The 24,642-nt window shown below is 39.8% G+C and overlaps 1 protein-coding gene across 7 annotated transcripts in view; it reads right to left on the minus strand.

Moving 5' to 3' along the window:
- Window positions 1–575: 575 nt before the first annotated feature.
- zfpm2a (zinc finger protein, FOG family member 2a) overlaps window positions 576–24,642 on the minus strand; it is a 493,657-nt gene continuing 469,590 nt past the window's right edge. For all 7 annotated transcript variants that reach the window (XM_078397881.1, XM_078397879.1, XM_078397877.1 and 4 more), the window contains 3 exons: window positions 12,579–12,785; window positions 10,837–11,061; window positions 576–4,106 (listed from right to left, as the gene is read on the minus strand). In XM_078397881.1, coding sequence (XP_078254007.1) covers window positions 1,594–4,106; window positions 10,837–11,061; window positions 12,579–12,785 — 2,945 coding nt within the window. In that variant the 3' untranslated portion in view covers window positions 576–1,593. The remainder of the gene's footprint in view (window positions 4,107–10,836; window positions 11,062–12,578; window positions 12,786–24,642) is intronic.

Raw genomic sequence — 24,642 nt, forward strand, 5'->3', positions numbered from 1 at the left:
GGCCGCCCGGGCCGCGAGGCGGGTTGCTACGCAACCTCTGCCTGGTAGCATCCGGGTCGAGGGTGGAGGGAGGGGGGGAGGGAAGGGAAGAGGGGTGGAGAGAGGGGGGTAGGGTGGAGAGGGAGAGGGAGGGGAGGTGAGGGGGAGGGAGAGGGAAGGAGGGAGTGGGAGGGAAGGAGGGGGGAGTGGAGGGGAAGGGGAGGAGACGGTGCTGCACCAATGCAGGAGTGTTTTGGGCCCATTTAGTCTAGTATACAATAATTCCGTACTCGGGTATAGCGTACAATCGGCAACAACGAACACCATTCACCCCCCCCCCCCCCCCCCCCATGGTCCGTTGTAATGATGATTTACTGTGCAGAATCTACAACTTTCACTTTAGCACAACAAAATAATTATACCCTGTCATCAGGGAAATATGCATCAAATTTCATAGACATTTGAAAGAAAATTCTCTGGATGTTGGAATGAAAATTTCCAATCTCAACCCTTGCAAATCAATCCTGAGATAGTTCTACATGCTGATTAAAAATGTCACCTGAAGCACAACAAAAATGCAATCTATGTTCTCTGGCTTTATGGAATTTTTATTCCATACATATACATGCATAGTAACAACATTGTTGAGAAATAATTTCTATCAGAAGTAGAACAATATTTGTTTTATCACCAGTTGCAGTATTGGTACTCTATTATTCAGATTTCATTGTCCCAAAATGACTTTTGCAACAGCAACTACTAATTATATTTTCAATAAAATACAGCAGAAGGGTTTCAACCACTGTTCAATACTGCTTCCAGTAATGTTGTTCATATTAAATTTTGCATTTTACAGCAAATGTTTCAAAAGTGAGACAAGAGTGTCAGCAAAGAAAAGTACAGTACAGATACAAGAATGTTAACAACTTCAATAAAACATACATACCTCAGTTTAAGAAAGTGGATAGGAACAAATTGCTACATATTTTTCATCTTAAGCAAAGCCTACTGATTACTGTATAAGCTGATATATAAGCTGCAATTTAGGACTGAAAATGTTATATTAAATATGAACTGAAATTTGTACGCCTCTTTAGCAGCTCTGAAGGCCTTCTCATCTTCTGATGTCTGCAGTCTCAAAATAAAGCAACTTATATTCTGGCTGGTACAGGAAAATTGCAACAAATACAAGGATATTCGAATACACAAGTGCTTTACCTCACCAGTTTACCTACAAATGCTGTCTTTATGTATGTGACTCAGACTCTCTCTACAGTGCACAAGAATAACTATACAATGTTAAAAACAATTTCAGTATAAACTTTAAATAAAATTGAAATTTAACTACAGCTATGAATACTGCTTGGAAAATAAATTAATTCTGGTGAAAAATAGTACTGGCATTTCACATTAATATCAAGACTTATGAACTGCATTATGAAATGACAGACTAGCCTCAAGCTATTGAACTACACAGCCATCCCTTGATTGTCCTGATGTAACTGTTCTGATGTAAATCAAGCAGCATTTTTTTTAAATTCTTTTCACATTTTTATACAAACTGTGCAGGACCAACACTATACTACAAACAGGAGCAGTGCATGGCAGCAACTTTCATTTGACATGTTCTGCAGCATGTGATGAGCAGTAGAATTTCTTGTGGGTTATAAAGTTAGACAAGTTATTAAATTGAATGTCACAGAGACGACAGTATTTCCCGCTATTTGTGGGCTGAACAGAACCGCTGGTGCTTTTTGTAGTGTGAACTAATTGCTCTTCTAACAAAGCTTTAGCTGTGGGCGATGGGTTTTCATTTGAAATGACAGGGCACTCAGATACCCAAGAGGGAGATTCGTGGCCATCTGCGTGCTGGGAACTCTGGGATAAGTTATCCTGATGTGGGTTGCTTGAGAAAGATCTTTCATCTTGTTTTATTGCTCCATTGACTGCTATCATTCCCCTACCCTTAGGCATCAGCGGAACAGTTTCCTTCTTCTGAGAAGAACATCCATTGGGAACAGGCTGCTCTTCAGAAGGCTCACTTCTATCACGTGTGGCTGGCACCAGCTCGTCTATTTCACTTCGTATGAAAACAGCTCCTGAGATGTAGTCAGTCGGCTTAATTCCATAATATGGAGATAATTGCTCAGTCCCTGTCATTTTTTTTATTGCTCCAGGATAAATGCAGTGTGGAAAGACCATGTTCTTGTTTTCTTCTTTAACAGAAATGAGCTGACCTGTCTCATTGAAAGATTTCAGTCCATAGAGAGTTCCTAACTGCGGGGGGAATATATTTCCATTTGGGGAGGCCAATTTTGAATTTTCATTTTTCTCACACTTCACTGTATTTTTCTCATTGCTCACTTCGGGGCTGACAGTTTCAGTTTTCACTAAAGCACTTTCTTTTTGCAGCTCCAGAAATTTTGATTGCTCTAAATGGGCTGTTTCTGCACGGGGGACACCCATATTTGCGCAAAAATTTTGCTTGTGTGCAAGGTAACTCTCTACTTTGTTAAAACTAATCTTGCACACAGTACATTCATGATAGTCCAAAAGTCTCTTCGGAGAACAGCTTGTTTTCTCAGTTTGTGGCAAACATTTTTTGCTTAAATCCATAGGAAGATCTAGATCCATACTGGCAACAACTGACTGTGATGCATTACACTTGGCAGGAGTAAGGCTTCTAGCTCCTGGGACAGACACCTCCATTTGCTTTCCAAGAAACACTTCACATCTCTTGTGGGAGCTTTCACCTAGATTCTCCACTGATTCCTGAGAAGATGTTCCAGGGCTACCCATGGCTGATACACTAAAAAAAGCTTGCTGCACCATCTGTGATCTTTGCTCCTGTTCTGGGAGTGACATCTCATACATCTTCCGCCGTTTACGACTACGTATGGTCCTTTGCATTGCTGGTACTTTATTTGCTGCCATTCGCTTCATCGGTGGATCATGTCTTGTGGCGCAGTAGTACTGCTTGTGAACGGCGAACGTTTCATGCTTGCTAAATGTTATATTACAGGCTTCACATGTAGTCTTATTTGGATCGGTAGGTGCGTCCAATGCGGGAGTGCTAGGACTCTTCACATCCTTTGATTTTCCGTCTGGTTGGTCATCATTGCCGCTGGTGGATGGCTCCTTCTTCATTTGCATGGAATGATCTTTGTCTGAACTTTTCCCATCCGGTCCCTCTACATCAAGGACTACAGAGGAGTTGATGCTGCTTGACTGAAGAAGTGGATTTTCCGGATTTGGTGGGTTACAAAGGGCACTCTGGAGGCTAATGGGGCTGGGTCCACTGCCGGGACTTATTGTCTCTGGCATCTTCTCATTAGTGTTGGCAAAGTCTGGGGATTTGATGACATGCTGCCATCGTGTGTTACAGTAATGCTTCTTGTGAATCAAATAATTATCCAAATTATTAAAAGTGATGTTGCATTCAAAGCAAATAGCCCCTTTTGGTACAAGTGGACTGTAAATGACAGGCGGATAGTTGCTTCCACCTTGTCTTAACCTACGGTGTACCAGTTCAGACATTTTAGCTAGAATTTCTGAAGCTTGGGGAACCATTGCAATATCCTGGGAAAGAGCAAATTGAGAGAGAAAGGGGCCCATTGGGACAGTGTTGGGTTGAATTGGAGAGGAAGCAAGTCGTGGACTTGAAGGCTCTGATTTGATTCTGGCAAAGGGAAAGTTCTGCCTGTTTCCTGGAGGCTGGTTTTCATTCTTCTGATGTGTAACACTCAACTGCACATTTTTCTCCATCTTTTCTTCCTCAGCGTCGGAGCACATTTCCTTATTCTGGATGACCCCTGGACTGGGCTGTACTTCCTGTCTACTTGCTGCATCTGCTGCTATTGATTGAAAAGTGTCCTCACTGTCGAAAGGAGAGTGTTCATTTTCACCTTCCCTTTGCAGCTTCCTGCTTTGACTGTGATGAAGCTCTTGGTGTTGCACAAGCTTCCTGTGGCTTTGGAAACCGAAGTGGCAATGATTGCATTTGAAGGCTGCTGGCGTGAGGTGAGTGAGTACGTGGTGTTGGAAGCTCAGCACATTGTCTGCCATGTACTCACAGATGGTACACTTCAGGCTGGCACCAGCAGGTAGACAATCTTCAAATTTCAGACCTGTTGAGAGAGAGAACATTTTCACTGTTGTGTTTCCATCACATCCTTACAACAGATTGCCCAGAGAAATCAGCCCTCTATTTTAATCTGCACTTATTAATTTTCCTTGAATTTTGTTTTACATTATTTCAAATTATTGGTAATGTGCATCATTTAATGGATAAAACACATTAAGGCATAGCCTTTTACAAAACTAGTTGTAACCTCTTTCAATCATTCCTTTAGCAATATTTATTCGTTTTGACGATCTTTGTTCATAAAGAGGCTAAAAATAGCATGGCAATTTTAGCAATTAATTTTAGGAGTTTAACCTTTTGGATGATGTTCCTCTGTCCATTCTTATGACACATATGATAACTCTTTAATATGTTTATTTAAACATCAAGCAACACAACATCATATAAATACAATGAGCAATAAGTACAGTTCATTCAGAAAGTATTCAGACTCCTTCACTTTTCCCACATTTTGCTATGTTACATCCTTATTTTAAAATCTTTTTTAAAATTATTACCCCATAATAAAAAAGCGAAAACAGGTGTTTAGAAATTTTTGCAAAGTAATTAAAAAGAAATAACTGAAATATCACATTTACATAAGTATTCAGACCCTTTACTCAGTACTTTGTTGAGGCACCTTTGGCAGCGATTACAGCCTCAAGTCTTCTTGGGTATGATGCTACAAGCTTGGCACAACTGTATTTGGGTAATTTCTCCCATTCTTCTCTGCAGATCCTCTCAAGCTCGGTCAGGTTGGATGGGGAGCGTCGATGCACAGCTATTTTCAGGTCCCTCCAGAGATGTTCGATCGGGTTCAAGTCCAGGCTCTTGCTGGGACACGCAAGGACATTCACAGACTTGTCATGAAGCCACTCCTGCGTTGCCTTGCCTGTGTGTTTAGGGTCATTGTCCTGTTGGAAGGTGAACCTCCACCCCAGTCTGAGGTCCAGAATGCTCTGGAGCAGGTGTTCATCAAGGATCTCTCTGTGCATTGCTCCGTTCATCTTTCTCTCGATCCTGACGAGTCTCCCAGTTCCTGCCACTGAAAAACATCCCCACAGCATGATGTTGCCACCACCATGCTTCACCGTAGGTATGGTATTAGCCAGGTGATGAGCGGTGCCGCTTGGCATTCAGGCCAAAGAGTTAAATCTTGGTTTTATCAGACCAGAGAATCTTGTTTCTCATGGTCTGAGAGTCCTAAGGTGCCTTTTGGCAAACTCCAAGCGAGCTTGGAGTTTTACTGAGGAGTGGCTTCCATCTGGCCACTCTACCATAAAGGCCTGATTGGTGGAGTGTTGCAGATATAGTTGTCCTTCTGGAAGGTTCTTCCATCTTCACAGAGGAACTCTGGAGCTCTGTCAGAGTGACCATTTGGGTTCTTGGTCACCTCCCTGACCAAGGGCTTTCTCTCCCGATTGCTCAGTTTGGCCGGGCGGCCAGCTCTATGAAGAGTCCTGGTAGTTCCAAAGTTCTTCCATTTAAGAAATATGGAGGCCACTGTGCTCTTCGGGACCTACAATGCTGCAGAAATTGTTTTATACCCTTCCCCAGATCTGTGTCTCGACATAATCCTGTCTCGGACGTCTACGGACAATTCCTTCATCTTCATGGCTTGGTTTTTGCTCTAACATGCACTGTCAACTGTGGGATCTTATATAGACAGGTGTATGCCTATCCAAATCATGTCCAATCAATTAAATTTAACACTGGTGGACTCCAATCAAGTTGTAGAAACATCTCAAGGGTAATCAATGGAAACAGGATGAACATAAGCTCAATTTTGAGTGTCATAGCAAAGGGTCTGAATACTTATGTAAATGTGATATTTCAGTTATTTATTTTTAATTACTTTGCAAAAATTTCTAAACACCTGTTTTCGCTTTTTTATTACGGGGTATTGTGTGTAGATTGATGATAAAAAAAAGAATTTAATCCATTTTTTTAAAAAGGCTGTAACGTAGCAATATGTGGAAAAAGTGAAGCGGTCTGAATACTTTCTGAATGCACTGTATTAATAGGAATAGTGAAAGGTCTGGATAGAGTGGTTGTGGAGAGGATGTTTCCACTAATGGGAGAGTCCAGGAACAGAGGTCATAGCCTCAGAATTCAAGGACATTCCTTTAGTCAGAAGCTGGTGAATCTGTGGAATTCTTTGCCACGGAAGACTGCGGAGGCCATCAATGAATATTTTTAAGGCAGAGATAGATGTATTCTTGATCAATACGGGTGTCAGGGGCTATGGGGAGAAGGCAGGAGAATGGGGTTTTGAGTGAGATCAGCCATAATTGAATGGCAGAGTAGACTTGATGGGCCAAATGGCCTAATTCTGCTCCTATCACTTACGACCTTATGAACTTCAGCATGCAATGATACTGCTTGCAGACACTTCACTACAACTGTGCATCTCTGACAATCATGAACCTATTTTGGGTTCTTTTGACAATTCAACCACAAATAATGTAACAGATGCCATCTTCTCTTTCTTGCAAATATGTCAGGGTATCCTTGTTTTAAAGATCAGAAAAAACAGTCATTTAAACCCTCCCTGAACACAATGTACATCCTCCAACAGTCAAAGCTATCATGGCCCAGAAATGTAACGGGTTGGGAATATATGCACTAATAAAAACTTTGTGGAGCCATCATGCTGGTTGGCTGCACTTATTTGCATCATGCCTGTGCTTTTTAAAGGCATGGGGCAAGGATAAGCACTTAGTCCAGCACTAGGCAAAGTCATTTTTAAAGCATTGTATTCACACAATATGGATGTGATTGGCACAGCTGGCATTTATTATCCATCATCAATTGTCCCAAGCTGAGTGCTATATCGGATGGCAGGTAAGAATAAAGCATGTGTCTGGGGACACACATAAGCCAGATGAAAGTAATCGTGGCAGATTTTCTTCCCTGAAGGACATGAATGAACCGGGTAGGTTCTTATAACAATCCAAAAGTTTCACACTCACCACAATTGATACTTTTATTCCATTCCTTACTGAATTATTGATTTGAATGCAAACTTATGTGTCTAGAAGCAGCCCGATCTTTGGACTGTAATATTTATTGGATATCTCATTCCAGTGTGGAAGGCTGTACATTCCCAGGTGGAAGATGAAGTATTTTTCCTCAAAATTACATTGGGTCTTGTTGTATGGCCGAAGACAGACAGGGCAGGGTAGGAGTGGGCTGAAGCATTAAAGCAGTAACCAGGTGAAAGCTCAGGGTCACTCCTGCAGACTGATTGCTGTTCCACACAAATCAATCACCCAATCTGTGATCCCTAGAAAGTGGGGAACGAAGAGGTGAAGCACGAACATTGCATCTCCTGCAGTTGCATAGGAAAGTGTCGTAAGGCGGGGTGTAATCAGTGCTGACGAAAGAGCTGATCAGGTAGTCATATTGTTACACAGTGCTGAAACACCGGCTCACCTCATCCAATGCCGACCTGGGATAGTCCCATTTGCCTGCATTTGGCCCATGGTCCTCTGAACCTTTCCAATCGATATGTCTGTCCAAATGTATTTGAAAAGTTACAAATGTATCAACTTCCATAGCTTCCTCTAACAGCCCAGTCTAGGTATGGACCACATACTGAGTGAAAATATTTGAACTCCAGAAAGCATTGTCCATCAGAGCATCTCCTTTACTATACTTTATTTTGTTGAATCTGGCTTCATAATATCTCTGGTAATAAAGTAAAGACACTTCCTTTACTGCGACTTTCAACTTTTGCATGCTCAACCTCAGTGTTTTTTCCCCTTTGGTTAGCGTATAACTCTGCGTCTTCCATTGTTTCTTCTTCTCCAAAGAACTATATGTCACAGGCTGTGGTCTTTGCACTAACATATTCAAGTTCAGTGTCCAGTCTTTGCTGAAATTCCCCTGGTGCTGTGCCGTTTTAAGTAGTATTTACTCCAACATCAGCTGTTGAATAGCGTATGAAACTGGTTAAAAATGAACTCTTCTCAACAAGCTCTACATACATGTGGCAAAAAAATCTGTCATTGTCTTGAGAGGGTTGCGGCACCTCAGAACTCCATTAAGATCCTTTAGGATCAGAAAAGTTATTTGCAACTTATTGCTTAATTTCTTACTAAGTCCCCTATTTGCCTATTATATCCCCTCTTTAACCTCCCATTTGTCCCCTTCCTTCCATAACCCTCCCTCCAGCTTTAAATTTTACTCCTTCTCTTCATCCCTTCTTTCACCTCTTGTGTCACCTTTGTCACATTGTACCTTTATCAGATAGGTGAACTGCACAGGGAAGAGAGAGAGGAAAACGTTTGTGGGGGAGTGGTGTGGGGGGAGGGTGCATAGGGAAGGTTGTTTACTGGTTAGTTACCTAAAATTGGAGAATTCAATGTTCATACCAATGGGTTGTAAGCTCCCCTCGTGGAATATGAAGTGCTGTTCCTCCAATTTGCGTGTGGTCTCACTCTGCCAATGGGATAAAGTAGGCCCAGGATAAAATGGTCAGTTTGGGAATGTGAAGGGGAGTTAAAATCATTAGCAACAGGGAAATCCAGCAAACCTTGGCAGAATGAATGCAAGTGTTCAATGAAACAGTCACCTAGTCTCTGATTGATCTCGCTAATAAAAAGGGGGCCACATAGGAAACACCAAATGCAGTAGATGAGGTTAGAGGAGGTGCATGTGAATGTCATAAAATGGGATTGGTGTCAGAGGATCAAAGCATAGAAGACTTGTTCTCATCTTTCTTTTCTGCAAATACAGGTTTCCATGTTGCACTTCCTGCCAACAGTTCATCCGTGGCTGAGCATCCATCATGTTTTGGGATAAAAAACATAAACCCAAATCCCAGTAGCAATGTGCTGCCATGCAGTCACAATTTTGTATGAGTGTACTTTTGAAAATTGTGACATCATTTTGTCAATAATGTATTGTTCAATATATATTAATTTTGTGAAACCAATGTTAAATGAGCAAAAAGACAAAGAAAAACGATGCTAAACCCTTAGCTTATCACTCAAGATCCTACCCCTAAGCCTGATTTCCTTCCCACAACTATCCATCCCTCTGCAAATGTCCCTCTACTCCCAATTTTCTCCCCTTTCTCATTGTTTCCATCTGTTAGAAACAAAGTTGTCATAAGAGGCTGCATCTTCCCAGCTGAAGTGGTCCTCTTTACAAATGCAGATTGAGATCCTGTTACTCTATTGCTATTTTAGCACAAAGTCGGAGTGAAGAGCAGTGTGTGTTTTCCCCATCTGACAAAATCACTGAGAAGCATTCACACCAGCAATGATAGTGCAAAGTAAGATTTGTTTTCAATTTCCTTGTGGGTCAGTCCTTTTTCTGAGTCCTGCATAGTTTGGTCTCTGGAGGAATGGCTTCTTCCCCTCCTCCTGACTAAGATCCTTCTCAGAGTATGCAGATTGTACATGATGATTACTCCTGGCCCTAATATTAATGGCTGGGCAGCTGCTTCTCCTTGAGCTTGCAGTCTGTTTGATTAACAATTCAGTCAATGTATGTAAATAGGCCAGCCTTTAAACCTCTCAGACTTGACAGCTGCCATTCCCAGATGGGTGCACCACTCATCACATATACCAAGATCAAGACCAAGATGAATTCCTACTCATGTTTGGAAGGTAATTTTGGTTTACAGCAGTCCAATGATGCTTAATAAATCAGTGGCATTACCAAATGTTTGAAATGCTGTAACTGTCATTGCCACATGTAAATAGGCTTGCCATTTGCTACACTGAAATAATAATAGAAAATGTGGGAATACTCTCCAAAAATTAGTCACTAAAAATGATAATGCAACATAACATTCCTGAGATGTATTTGTTCTTACTGATTGGTAGCTCTCTCCATTTAGCTCAACTTATGTAACAGATGGAGTAAGACGTCCATTGTATTCATTGCTGATTCATTGAAGCGCAATGACATTATCCAGGTCATGTGGAATGTGCAAATGCAATCACCTCACCCAACCTACTTTGAAAGATGTAAATCATTTGGTAAAAACATAATTAATGCTTGTATGTGTTGAGCGTTCCCTCTGCTTGTTCTTTTTCTCTCAGTTCTCTTCTTTGTGGTCTCTGGGAGAACAGCTGCTGATGTATACCATTTCAAAAGCAACCGCTGGGAGCTGTGCAGTTCAGCTTTAAATTGGCTCTCTTACTGATTTTCTTCTCTCTTTGTGAAGAGGCATTTGGTCTCCCCACAGAATATCAACAGAATAGCAACACTGGATAGATCAGCAATTCAGCTTGTACAAAATTGAAGGTGTAGCATTCTTTGATTTCCTCTTGATATTTAATTAAATTATTGTCATGGGTTTAGAATTGTACCATTTACAGTGCCAATTAAGGATCACTGGTCCTTTATTTTTTTATTAAACTGTGAATAAACAGTTTAGCTGCACAAATAGCATTTGTTCCATAAAGTATTTTCATGGTGGTAGATCACTATTAATTCAAGTCAATGTGTCTAACATGTGCACAAGTACTAATACACTGATAAGACCTTAATAAGGATTCTGCAGTTTCCAAATTTAGCACAATGCTACATTTTTAGATGCCTTTTGCGATGGCTATTTTTGTGTATTCGTACCATTCAAGTTATTTACGGTTGTTGAGTCCTGTGATGAAAAGTATCAGATTGTATATTCCATCCTAAACGTTCACCAGTGCAGTCTATTTAATTTTGCAGCCATTAAATTCACAGCAAAATTCAAATTACCCCATGGTGATTCTTACCACTGTGTGAACTCATGTGAATTTCAAGAGCTCTCGTGCTGAGGAAGCTCTTGTTGCATTGCGGGTAGGAGCAGACACATGGTTGCTGAAGAGGACCAGCTTCTTTCTCCTCTGATAGCGAAGACCCTTCCCTTTGTCTCCCACTGCAGTAGTACATGAGATGAGCTTGTAAGTTCCGTTCACTGCGGTACCAAATTCCACAGGATTTGCATGGAAATATGTCTTCTGCATTAAGAAAACATATAATATGAATGAAAGCAGAGTTGTGTTCAGTTAAATAACCTGACATGTACAATCTGAAATAAAATAATGGATCAAACTTTTGCAGTTGAACAACAGGTTCCATTCCTATTTCATTTCACTTAATCAATTATTTAAAGCACAATTTAAAGTTCTGCCAAAGTTACTGAAACTTTGAGCTTGGCATGATATCATCCCAATTCTAAAACTTGCAAACTACATTGGGGAACACAGGAAATCATTCTGAATCCATAGGAGGAACAGACAACATGAAGAGTAGTGAAGGGTCCACATTTGCTGGTAGTCTACATTTTACCCACATACCCCTGGTTTGGAGGATAACTTTCACCAGTATTGTCCCTTGCTTTTGCTGTTCATGCCCTTCTAGCTGGTACGGGTCCGGTGTTTGGAAAGAGCTGTTTAAGGAGACTTGGTGAGTTGCTGCAGTGTGTTCTGTGGATGATACAAACTGATGCTACTGTGTCTGTGGTAGGCTGAGTGAATGGTTGTGGATGGGGTGCTCATCAAGTGGGCTGCTATGTCCTGTATACTGTTGAACTTCTTAAGTATTGTTGAAGCTGCACTTATGGTTCATCCAGTCAAATGGGGAGTTTGAGCCTTGTGGATGTGGAACAGGCTTGGGGGAGTTTGGAGGTGAGATACTAATCAGAGGATTCCTAGCCTCTGACCTGCTCTTGTAGCCACAATGCGTATATGCCTACTCCAGTTCAGATTCACGTCAATAGTAACCCTTAGGACATTGATAAAAGGAGATTCAGCGATGGTAATAACATTGAATGTCAGGGGGTAATGGGTGCATATTCTTGGTGGATATTGCCATTGCCAGACAGTTGTGTGTCATAAATGGTACTTGCTATCTATCAGCCCAGGCTTGGATATTGGCCAAGTCTTGCAGCATTTGGAAGCGGACTCCTCCATTATCCTAGGAGTCGCGAATGGGGCTTAACATTGTCTCAATCAAAAGCAAACATCCCTTCTCCTGCCCTTAGTAAGGAGAAGTAAACAGTAAAAAACATAAAAATGAACTAGTCCTTCTGTAGAACAAATGATGTTTGTGATTTTATTGATTTGGGTTCAGACCTGTTCAGCAAACATTAATCTATGCCTCAAATTGCTTCATTTAAAGCCAATCTGTGCTACGTTCATAAAGTTTTATTGCCAGAAAAGCACAGTATTTGGGCAACCAAAATAGTTCTTGTTTGGCTAACATCAGCTCACATCAGTTAATCGGGTCATTATGAGAATGAGCTGTTTGAGCTGTTTGACATTTCTGATGCTTGGTAATTCAGGTAGCTTTAACCAAACAATTGATACCTGGTGAGTTTTTCTTATCTATAATTTTAGTGTCAGAACACATAAAATACATTTCCATTCTAAATCATGTTTTTTGATCAAAGACACTCCTGCTCCCTATATTTCATCTTTGAAAGACATTAGAATTTATTTTTGCCTTTGAATATATGCACAAAATTTAATCTTACTGTTGACAATTGCAGTAGGTAAAATGGATGCCATGGCTGCTTGTTGAGGAAGCAGCTGTATTGTATCCAGGAGGCGTGCTGGATACATGCCCTCTCTAATGGCCATTTGGCTGACAGCTTGCAGCCTTGAGTCAAATTCCACAGCAAATGCAATCAGCTCCTCTCCTTCCAAAATCATTTTTGTCATTGTGCACCAAAGCTGGCCACCTGGAGAAGAAGAAAAAAAACAGTTTTACAACTTAGCTGGAACCTAGTGTCCAACAAAATCAGTCTGGTTTTTATTTATAATGCCCATCGATGTCCAGATAAACGTTTATTTAAATAAACCAATACAATTACAAAAGCTAAATTATTCTTGCAACTTTTTCTCATTCAATTGCTTCTTATGGTCTGTGAATATAATTGTACCAAGTCCACACAAGTATAAGTATTTGATTTTTGCTATGATTCTGGTCAGAACTGTTCTGCTCTCTACTGATTTGAGAGGCTTAACAGAGGTGAAAAATTATAAATTAAACTGGCTTTTTAAGGTGGGTATAAAGGCTTCTGGAGGTTTTTTTTCAGAAAGAAAAACATTTGCACATATTCCCTGTGTCCATGTAGGCTTCCTGTGGATTCCTCCCACAGGACAGTTCCTAGTGTACAGTGACTACTGTGACTAACTCGCATATCTTTGGTATGTGGGAGGAATCTGCAAGAAGCCATCGTGGTCACACGGAATACGTGCAAACTTCACACAATCAGCATCAGAGGCCAGAATTAAACCTAGGTTACTGGACCAAAACACAAAGTATCACGATGTGTCCTGACCCAAAACGTCCTCTATCTATTCCCCCCACAGATGCTGCCTGGTCTGCTGAGTTCCTCCACAATTTTAAATTTTGCTTAAGATTCATACATCTGCAATTTCTTGTGTCTCCTGGGTCACTGAAGTTGTAAGGTAGCATCTCTATTGGCTGGACCACTGTATTGCCCCAGTGTTAGCGGTGACCACCTTGCTTATCAAGTATCTTTACACCTTTATCGTAAAAATATTAACTCTCTGCTTCCCGCCTTTGAGGAAGAGAGTTCCAAAGACATGAGCCTCTGAGAGAAAAATCATTTCTGTCCTAAGCTGGTAAGCTCTTGTTTTTAAACAGTAATTACCCTCTACTTTTTCTTAAGAGTTTGCCCAACATCCTTTTCATCTCTACCCTGTCAAAATCCCACAGAACTTTGGATGTTTCTAAACACGCAGTCATTTTTTAACTGAAGCCTTGGTTTTAGAATTGAGTGATTTTGAGCGTACTTCATGACATAAATAAAGCCATCTCAAAAATTAAAAAACTTTTCTGCTTTCTAATTCTGAAACATGCTTTGACTGAAGTACATGAAAAATGAACAAAATATAATTTTGACTTTCATAAGACGTGATGTGCATTTGGCATTTTCTGCTGATTTTTCTTTTGACTGTACAATCTAATATCACTCATGGGAAATTGAACATAAATTTCCTTTGGCAGTATGTGGGCATTTTACAGCTAACTTCCATGAATTGAATTCTGGACCCAGGAATAATGCGCAATTCTTCATCCATCTATGTGAGATATCCTATTACCCCAGAGCATTCTTATTCCACTTTTTACCAGTACTAAGCTTTAAAGTCTTTTGAATTCTGCTCGGACAGTATGCCCATACTTCAATCTCTGGAAACAATACAATGTTGGAAATATTCCCTGTAAAGTTGGGAAATAATGTTGGTGGAAGTGGTTTCAATAGATAATAGATTTAAAAAGACATATATGTAAAATAGTTTAAAAGATTAGGACAATGTGGAAACACAAGATAATTGGACAGAGTAGTTTACACTTTTAAAGAGTTCCTTTTAGATTCTGTGAATGACAGTTGACTGGTTCTATCACATCACAGGTGTTCAATTTTGCTCTCTCCACAAGCTAGACAATTTATTTTAAAACCTAAATATATGCAGCCTTTATTATACAACAGCTACAAACATATGGAGTGGATTGGGGTGTTGTTGCATATTATGTGTACACAAGCATCACGGAGCAAGGTCTTCATCTAATAGCAAGAGGGCGCAAATGGATACTAGTACAAACATGATTAATATTGTTATAGCTATTACTACTATCTATTTGTAATGGCCTTTCGCAAATTCTTATATCGCATTCCCCTCTCAACCCTTCTTTCTTTACTAATGGCTGAAGTTGCCTGTCAATATAAACTGACATTCACATCCACTACCTTCTGATGAAACTAAAGATGCATTGAAATCTTGATCCATTCCCCAGAAGCATCTTCACCTAATTGCGGCTGCACCCTAATTTGATCTTGAATTGTTTTTCAGGAAGAATTGGTCATTTAAATCTTGTAAGTCACCAATCTTAATAAGGATGGACACATTGGGCGAAACAAAATTATCCATGTCAGTTTAAAGAAACAAAAGACTTACTAATCTATAACTGACTCTCAAGCAATATCCATATTAAAGTATGAGTATCTTATTTACTTCATTCAAGTTATTAAATAAAATAATTAAAAGTATAATTTGTTCCCACTTACACTCTATGTTCCTGCCTCAGATGTAGCAGCAGGAAATGCAATATATTATCAGGTTGCATCTGGATATTTACAGGTGAGGTATTCATGTCAAATTCCATTGCCTACCATTTGAATTAGGCTGATGACAATGTCCTTTATGGTTCATAAACTACTTGTGTTTTCTGGCACTTGTGGACATTTTTTACTCCAAACCAAACTCCAATTATTCAACATGTATTGACTTACTATTGCTTATCATGATCTCCAAATAACAGTTTCTTAAAACAGAATGTGCAACACGAGGAATTATTTTTTTATTCCTACTTTAGTTAAACACATAAATATTGCAATATTATTGTAAGTGGTTCATTCAATTGATGCTAATTGATTTGGATAAAATGGAAACTTTGGAAGCAAATTTAATTTGGTTTCTCTGTTGGAAACCAGTTAAGTAATTAATTCTTTACTTATGAATTAAATGATCTTGTTACAGCAATTCCCTTTTGTATTCAGATCGAAAATCATTGGAATAGAGAAAATGTGAAGAAACAAAACAAAACAAGAAAAATAAGGTTGGAAGATAGTTCACAAACTATGGTAATTCATAGCTCTGAATCTTTAATTCAGCCTCCAATTTATTTCCTATCAATCTTTTAGTTCTGCTTCTTCCTAAGATTGCAATTGGTTTATAATTTTGCATGTCTCAGTTACTTTTTAGTGTAGCATCAAGGTAGGCATGGTTTAAGTTTGAGCCCGGATAGTACATGGCAATAGGTTATTTCATATGAAAGTCGAACATACTTCTGAAGTTGAGCTTCAATCTTCACCGGAACCCTTTTCAACACCAGCTACTAGAGATGAAACTCTGGGTGATTTCCCACATTATAACTCAAGGGTATCATTCTTCTCTTTGTTTTAACTGTGGTCGGTAAATCAGAATAAGGCATGTACTGTCTCTCATGTCTCTAGCAGAAAGTACAAAATTACAAACTGAGCAAATATTCAACTCGATTTTTCAGCCAACTCTTTCGTACAGATCTTGGAAGATTTAAAAAGCTACTCCTAGTAGGTCTTTTTAACAGAACAGTGAATTCAGTATAAACTATGTTGTTCATTAGTGAAGCAAACATTGGAGTCTTTGATAAGTAACTACAGTGTTTATCTTCTAATATGACAACGCTTTTACCTACAATTCATTTTTTCCTCCTGCAGATTAAAATTTAGAAATGACTATTTGCAAGAATCTGGCAGAAGAGATAAGGACAAATAAGATATGCTAACACTCTGAGATTGAATTAGGACATTGTTGTACAGGAACCCAGGCCAATTAATTAAGCCTGTCTGTTACTTTTCAACAATGTGCAAACAAACCTATGTAAAACCCTTCATCATTTTCATCATTTGTTTTTCAAATGCAAAGCGATTGCGACAATTGGTTTCTACACCCTGGTTACATATGCAGATTAATGATTTACTCGTCGCCTGCAAATCTCATCAGAGAAAAATATGTAATTTTTCATTTTAAAATCATATGTCTTATACATTACGATTTGGAAAATGAGAAATCAGGCAGCAGTGTTTCTAATTCTGGTGGTCTGAAAGTAAGTGGTATAAATCAAAGCTGAAAAGAGTAGACGCAAGACGGTAGATAAATAGATCTAGTGTGGTGCTAGTTGGCATTGCCATTGCAAATGGTTGGCATTAAATTGTAATGAAAAAAAATAGCCGATGGCAGACAGAGAAGGTGGTGAAAGAGCAAAGTGGAAAAATTGTAAAAATGATAGTAAACAGAGGGGAGGCAGAAATTACTGCACTTGGGAAGATAAGGAAGACAGAAAGAGAAGCTTATAATGTCTTTTTGGAAAAGAAGAAGTGGAAGGCTATCTGGTTTTAGTATGAGAAGAAAAGAAAATGGTTAGCATTATCTGATTGGAATGGGAAGAGAATGGGAAGGAGGAGCAAAGGAATAGAAACAGCATATAAACCAAGGAAATTGAAGAGTACCAGTACGAATGGAGAAGAGTGGAAGAAGAGTAAGAAAGTAATGCAGAGGTTGAAAAAGGGACAGATTGTGAAAAAGACTTGGTGCAGATGGCATTTTGCTGAAATGATGGGGAGTTTGACTGACACACATTCACTGTGAAAGGATGGAAGTTATATTCATACTGTCTATATTCACTGTTTCAGAAAAGTGGGGCAGTGGACGAGCACAACAGTCTGTTCAAAGGAGGGAACAAGATGGGCAAGGGATTTCCATGAATGGGGAGTGGGAGGAAGTGTATTAACACATACACCTGTGAATGGGTAGTGAGTTGGAGTTAAAGGTGCACAGGTAAGGGACAGATTGTTGAATTTTCATCTTACCTCTGAGAAAAGAGGGTGTTTTTAGCACAGTGTCTCAGTGAAAGTGTCAGATGTATTTGCTCTTTTAGTGAAAGGGTGGGGTGCTGGATGAGCACTGTTTCTCTGTGAGAGAATAGACAGAAGAGTACAGTGTTACAGTGAAAGAGGTACAACAAATATGTTAGAAGAAAGGTCCATAGCACAGTTAAAGCAAATTTTTGGTCATCTAGAAACCGAGATGAGCACACAAATAATGGTGAATAAATCTGATAAGTACTTTGTATTAGTCTTCACGGGAAAATAAATTAAATGTACATGTGTGGTTGATTCAGCATCTACTTCCCACCAGAGTTAGATTTAGCTCTTAGGGCTAAGGGAATCAAGGGATATGGGGAAAAAGCCTACTCCTGCACCTATTTTCTAGGTTTCTATGCCACACCTTATCCTGCCTTCCAATCTTCTAGCTTTCTCTCTCCCCCCCTTTACAATCAGTCTGAAAAAGTGTCCTGACCTGTAACGTCACCTATCCATGTTCTCCAGGATGCCTGGATCTGCTGGATCATGCTGCTTGATCTGCTGAGTTATTCCAGCACTTTGTATCTCTTTTTTTGTAAACCAGCACCTGCAGTTCCTTTTTTCTACATTATAGTTGATTTTGGTGCAAAAACAGAATCAGCAATTTTATTCGAGGAGAAGGTGAGACTGGGATGCCAACTTCACTGGCAAGTCTCATGAATCTTCTCTGTAGTCTTTTCAATCCAATTGCATCCTGCTTTTAGTGTGGTAACTAGAAATGAACAGCATACTCTAAATTCTACTTAACCTATGTTTTGTAAAGTTTGGCACTGTGAGAGAGTTGAATAACTCTGCATAAGAACTACAAGATATACAGAATGCATACAGAACAAGTAATTAGTGAGGAAAATGTCATGCTGGTGGAATTTTATTGCAATGGCGATGAACTGTAATAGAGTGTGGCTCTACAACTATTCACAAATAGAGTATTGCATTCTTTATAAATGGAGAAATAAATTTGCCTTGCACACTTAAGGTTCACCTGAATGATATGTGGGACAAAGGTTTGGTTAATGAGGAAGGATTGATTCACATAGAACTTGAGAAGGATGGCAGGTTAGAAGAATGAGAAGTAACCTGATTGAAATATATAAACATTGCCAGGAAACCTCCTGAATATTTTGCCTCAGGATAAGAGGTCAGCAAAACAGAGTCATAGAAACATAGCAAATAGGTGCAGGAGGAGGCTATTTGGCCCTTTGAGCCAGCACCGCCATTCATTGTGATCATGGCTGGTCATCCACAATCAGTAACCTGTGCCTGCCTTCTCCCCGTATACCTTGATTCCACTAGCCCCTAGAGCTCTATCTAACTCTCATTTTAATTCATCCAGTGAATTGGCCTCCACTGCCTTCTGTGGCAGAGAATTCCACAAATTCACAACTTGCTGGTTGAAAATGTTTTTTCTCACCTCATTTTTAATGGCCTCCCCTTTATTCTTAGACCGTAGCCCCTGGTTCTGGACTCTCCTAACATTGGGAACACTTTTCCTGAATCTAGCTTGTCCAGGCCTTTCATAGTTTTATACGTCTCTATAAGATCTCCTCTCATCCTTCTAAACTCCAGTGAATACAAGCCCAGTCTTTCCAATGTTTCCTCATATGACTGTCCCACCATCCCGGGGATTAACCTCGTGAGCCTATGCTGCACTACCTCAATAGCAAGGATGTCCTTCTTCAAATTAGGAGATCAAAGCTACACACAATGCTCCAGATGTAGTCTCACCAGGGCCCTATACAACTGCAGGAGGACCTCTTTACTCCTACACTCAAATCCTCTCGTTAAGGCCAACACGCCATTAGCTTTTTTCATTGCCTGGTGTACCTGCACACTTACTTTCAGTGACTGGTGTACAAGGACACCCAGGACTCGTTGCACTATCCCTTTACCTAATAATCTCCCTCCTTGTTTTTGCCGCCAAAGTGGATAACCTCACATTTATCTACATTATACTCCATCTGCCATGCATCTGCCCACTCACTCAACCTGTCCAAGTCACCTTGCAACCTCTTAACATCCTCTTCACAGTTCACACTGCCACCCAGCTTTGTGTCATTTGCAAACTTGCTAGTGTTACTTCGAATTCCATCATGCAAATCATTAATATGTATTGTAAATAGTTGCGGCCCCAGCACCGAGCCTTGAGTCGAGAAATAATTTCTTTGCTCAGAGAGTGTGAATCTTTGAAATTCTCAACAAAAAGACCTGTGGAGGCAGTCATTAATTAGTTTCAGGGTTACAGTGATAGATTTTGGTTAAATAGGTAGTTCAAATACACTGAAGATTCAGCACGAAAGTGGAAGTGATATCAATAAAATCAGTCTAAAACATACAGAATGGTGAAACAGACTGGAATTGCTTTATGGACCATTCTTGCTCCTTATATCTTAATGTTAATATTCTCATTCTTGTTTAGTAATCTCTGCAAGATATCTTTACGTCCTCCTCTGGACCAACAACAGCTGAAAGCTCTCCTGATTCTGGTCTCAGGCATCTCCAATGTTCCTTACTGAGTTTTCTCGCTAAATCTTTCCTCTTTTTTGCCTTTCACTCCTTTTAGGATGCTTCTTAAATTATTTCTTTGATCAAGCTTTCTGTAAATTGTTCTAACAAGTCTTTTTGTGGTTAATTGTAAATCATGCCTGATGATATTCTTAAGAAAAGCTTTGGTTAACTTCACTATTTAAAATCCAAGTTGTTGTTGGAGACAACTGTTTCAAAAAACTTCCACATGCTTGTGTATCCCCTCACTCCCAAGCATCAATCAATCCCTGTCTGGAGTGTAGGACAGTCGGTTCCAAATTTTCCTCTGAAACTACTTTGTAATTAGCTGATCCAAAGCGTACCAAAATGACTTAGATAGAGAAAATCAATGAAGAACTGTGTTTATCTCAGCAATGTTTCTTCAAGGTTCAGCCAGAAGTTGTGTTCTGTCCCTAGGCTAGTTACTCCATGACTGCCTTAAATGTTTCCTGATTGCCTGACAGATGTAATACCATAGAGTGAATCAGGTTCTATCTCCATGGGACAGTTGGGCCATCTCGTGGTTTAATCAACTGTTACCGAAACCTCTTGCTGAAATCAGCAGAGAGCCCTGTCTGAACTTATACATGATGAAAATAGTTACCTGAACTCTCAAATGTAAGTTGCAGTTATTTCCACATTTCGTGTGCTGGAGAATAATGCACACCATCCTGCTCAGTTCTTCTATGTCTCTCAAAGCCTGACTTCAAACTCGTATTCATCCTTACCACCCCGACCCTAAATTTGGGTTTTACTTATTGTTGGTATTCTCAGCCATTATTGCAACAAGCATTCTTATCCATTTGGATGTTCACGCAAAATAAAATCTGAAAAAGGTCATAAATACATTTAAAGTAACATTTGGGTTGATTTATGTCAGAAGTGATAGGAACAGAATTAGGCCATTCGGCCCATCAAGTCTATTCCGCCATTCAATCATGGCTGATCTCTCCCTGCTAACCCCATTCTCCTCCCTATAACCTCTGACACCTGTACTGATCAAGAATCTATCTATCTCTGCCTTAAAAATATCCACTGACTCGGCCTCCACAGCCTTCAGTGGCAAAGAATTCCACAGATTTACCACCCTCTGACTAAAGAAAAATCTCCTCATCTCCTTCCTCAAAGAACGTCCTTTAATTCTGAGGCTATGACCTACAGTCCTAGACTCTCCCACTAGTGGAAACATCCTCTCCACGTCAACTCTATCCAAGCCTTTCACTATTCTGTATGTTTCAATGAGGTCCCCCCTCATTCTGCTAAACTCCAGTGAGTACAGGCCCAGTGCTGACAAATGCTCATCATAGGTTAACCTACTCATTCCTGGGTTCATTCTTGTAAACCTCCTCTAGACCCTCTCCTGAGCCAGAACATCCTTCCTCAGATATGGTGCCCAAAATTGCTCACAATATTCCAAATACGGCCTTACCAGCTCCTTATAGAGCCTCAACATTGCATCCCTGTTTTTGTCTATAAGCCCTCTTGAAATAAATGAGTTTTGCTTTGAGCATTGAAAACATTGAGTTTGCTTTCTTTACTTCCAGATTAACTTTTAGGGGATCCTGCACCAGCACTCCCAAGTCCCTTTGAACTTCCGATTTCTGGATTCTCTCCCCATTTAGAAAATAATCGACACCTTTATTCCTACTACCAAAATGCATGACTCCACACTTTTCTACACAATATTCCATCTGCCACATCTCTGCCCCCTCTTCCAACATGTCCAAGTCCTTCTGCAGAGCCCCTGCTTTCTCTACACTACGTGCCTTTCCACCTATTTTCGTATCATTCGCAAACTTGGCCACAAAGCCTTCAATCCCTTTGTCCAAATCATTTATACAACGTGAAGAGTCGCGGCCCCAGCACCGACCCCTGCTGAACTCTGCTAAACATCAGCAGCCAACCATTTATTGCTACTTTTTCTTCTGCCATCCAGCCAACCTGCTATCCATTCTAATATCTGCCCTTTGATACCATGGGCTCTCATCTTCCTAAGCACCCTAACGTGTGACACCTTATCAAAGGTTTGCTGAAAATCTAAGTAAACAATATCTACTGACTCTCCTTTGTCTGTCCTGCTATTTACTTCTTCAAAGAATTCCAGCAAATTTGTCAAGCAACACCTCCCCTTCACAAAGCCATGCTGACTTCAGCCTATTTTATCGTGAACTTTGAATTAACCTCATCCTTTATAATGGACTCTAAAATCTTACCAATCACCGAAGTCAGACTGAGTTATCCACCTTCAGCCCTTTCAGCTACCCAAGCACCTTCTCCTAGTAAAAGCCACTCCACTAACTTCCACCCCCTGATTCTCTTGAATTTCAGGCACGTTGCTGGTGTCTTCCACTGTGAAGACTGATGCAAAAAAGGTATTTAACTCCTCTGTCATTTCTTTATTCCCCATTATCACTTCTCCTGCATCATTTAAACACAACGTGCATTAAAATGGGATCCGTACAGTTTCCAATGGAATCCCCTCAGTCAAACGTAGCTTCCAACAATTTTTTCTTCACCTTTCTGAGAGTGGAAGAGACCCTCTATACTGAATCCTCTTCTTATCAGGGCAATAAAAGCATGCAAGTAGTCCTGACTATTGGTAAGGGAGGGGGTGGGGGATCAGGGTGGGTAGGAGTGTCACTGCGGCCACCATTAGAAGGGTCTGGCAGGGAGCTGGCTCCAGCTGTCTCCAACAGACATCAGAACTCTCCCTCAATTCAACGATGCAGAATGAAATATCATCTTATCCAAAATGCAAACTATTGAAAATAGTTTTAGACGGAGAGAAAAGCAACAACTAGCACACATATCTGTAGGTGCACGTCTGAAGAAGGGTCTCGACTCGAACCGTCACCCATTCCCTCTATCCAGAGATGCTGCCTGTCCTGCTGAGTTACTCCTGCATTTTGTGTCTAACTAGTCCACGCATTCCTGGTTGCACAGTGACAGATCATAGGTGGGACATTTAACCTCTGATTTATTTTAGGAAAACCAGAAAAGGATATCGTGTGAATAGTAATGCCTTTTGAGAACATGAGGGATGCAGGGAAAATGTCAGACATGACCAAGTGGATACGCTGGAAGTGTCCAGTCCATTTCACAATGGGTGCAATTTCACCTGGAGCTTAATGTTAGCATGATCTATTCTGGCCAAAACTGATTTTCGTTTTGTGAGTAATGCCTAAATGACAATTGTTAACTGGCACAATTCCTTTGTTTCTGTCTCCAGTGTCTCTGACTTAAAGCATTGTCACTTCTTTGTAAGACATGAACTGAATGGAACTGTTTCATCCTCTGTATTAATTATTTCATTTTATTCCAAGAATTACTTCTATGAGCAACAAGATTATGAAAAGCACTGAGCGAGAAGGCCAGCTTTATATCGATCTATGTCAGCAATAATACTGATATAAAGACCAATGAACTGCCAGAATATGCACTTATCTATAAATTCATCCAAAACATACAAATTATTCTATGTAATAGCATACTATAGTTGATGCATTTATATATATATAGACAATGGTAACTTAAAAAAAAGAAGCATTCCATCAAAGATTTTCAGAACATTCACAAAACAATAATCAAATGCATTGTCAAAAATTGACATACATTTTCCTTTTCCTTTATATCTGTTTTTTGGGGGATAAAGAGATCGGATGTTGTGATGCATTGCATTAAGTAAATGCCAAGAAGATCAGATAATGATAAATATAAAATATAATAATGGGGATCAAAAACAGCTGTGGTGAGCAGATCATACCAAAGCCATTTACCTACAATCTGATTAAAATAAAATGCAATTGAATTCTAATGACAAGATCTAAATGAAATTCCACATCCTTAGTGACGTAATATCTCTGCCCACTGTTAAGACTGTGACTGGGAATGTGTTCTTGGGAACATTTCTGGAATCTAAAATAAGGACAATGATTGAAATCTGTGTTCATTTGATCTATGTCAGGAGAGTCAAGGTTTACTCTGAAGTTTGCATGTTAATAAAAATTTTAAAACAATCTTATTATTACTAATACATAATTCTTGCACGCCACTGTAAAAACGACACAAAGGTAGAAAATCTGTCGTACAGAATAGGTATCCCAAGAATTCATTGAGGGTGAGGTATTCTGTTACTTCAATTGGAGATAATGCTTCTATTAATCCTTTTCTTATATCAACACCGGAAGCCTTTCAACCCATCGGATCCATACTAGCCCCATTCCTTTGCTTTATAAATTATTGGCAGGTATCTGTCAATTCCTGGAAACCCCAGATTGATTCAGAGTCCACAATCTCTACAGATAGTCAGTTCCAAACGATTACCAGCCTCTGTGTGAAGAGGTTTCTTCTCATATTCTGCTATTAGCCAAAAATTTAAGTCTGTGCCACAGTAAATTATCCCCTTAGTGCAGGTAAACTGCTACAAAAGGATATTGGTCAGAGTATAAATTATAGGGCAGCTGGGAATTAAGGAGGGGAGCATGAAACTGAAGGGATTGTGTTATTGGGTATGGATTTGACAGGCTTAATGATATCTTTTATTGTTGTTTTAAGTAAGGAACAACCTCTGACCCTTTTATTA

Source organism: Rhinoraja longicauda, chromosome 4 (genome assembly GCF_053455715.1).
Source record: "Rhinoraja longicauda isolate Sanriku21f chromosome 4, sRhiLon1.1, whole genome shotgun sequence".
In the NCBI taxonomy this organism is placed as follows: domain Eukaryota; kingdom Metazoa; phylum Chordata; class Chondrichthyes; order Rajiformes; family Arhynchobatidae; genus Rhinoraja; species Rhinoraja longicauda.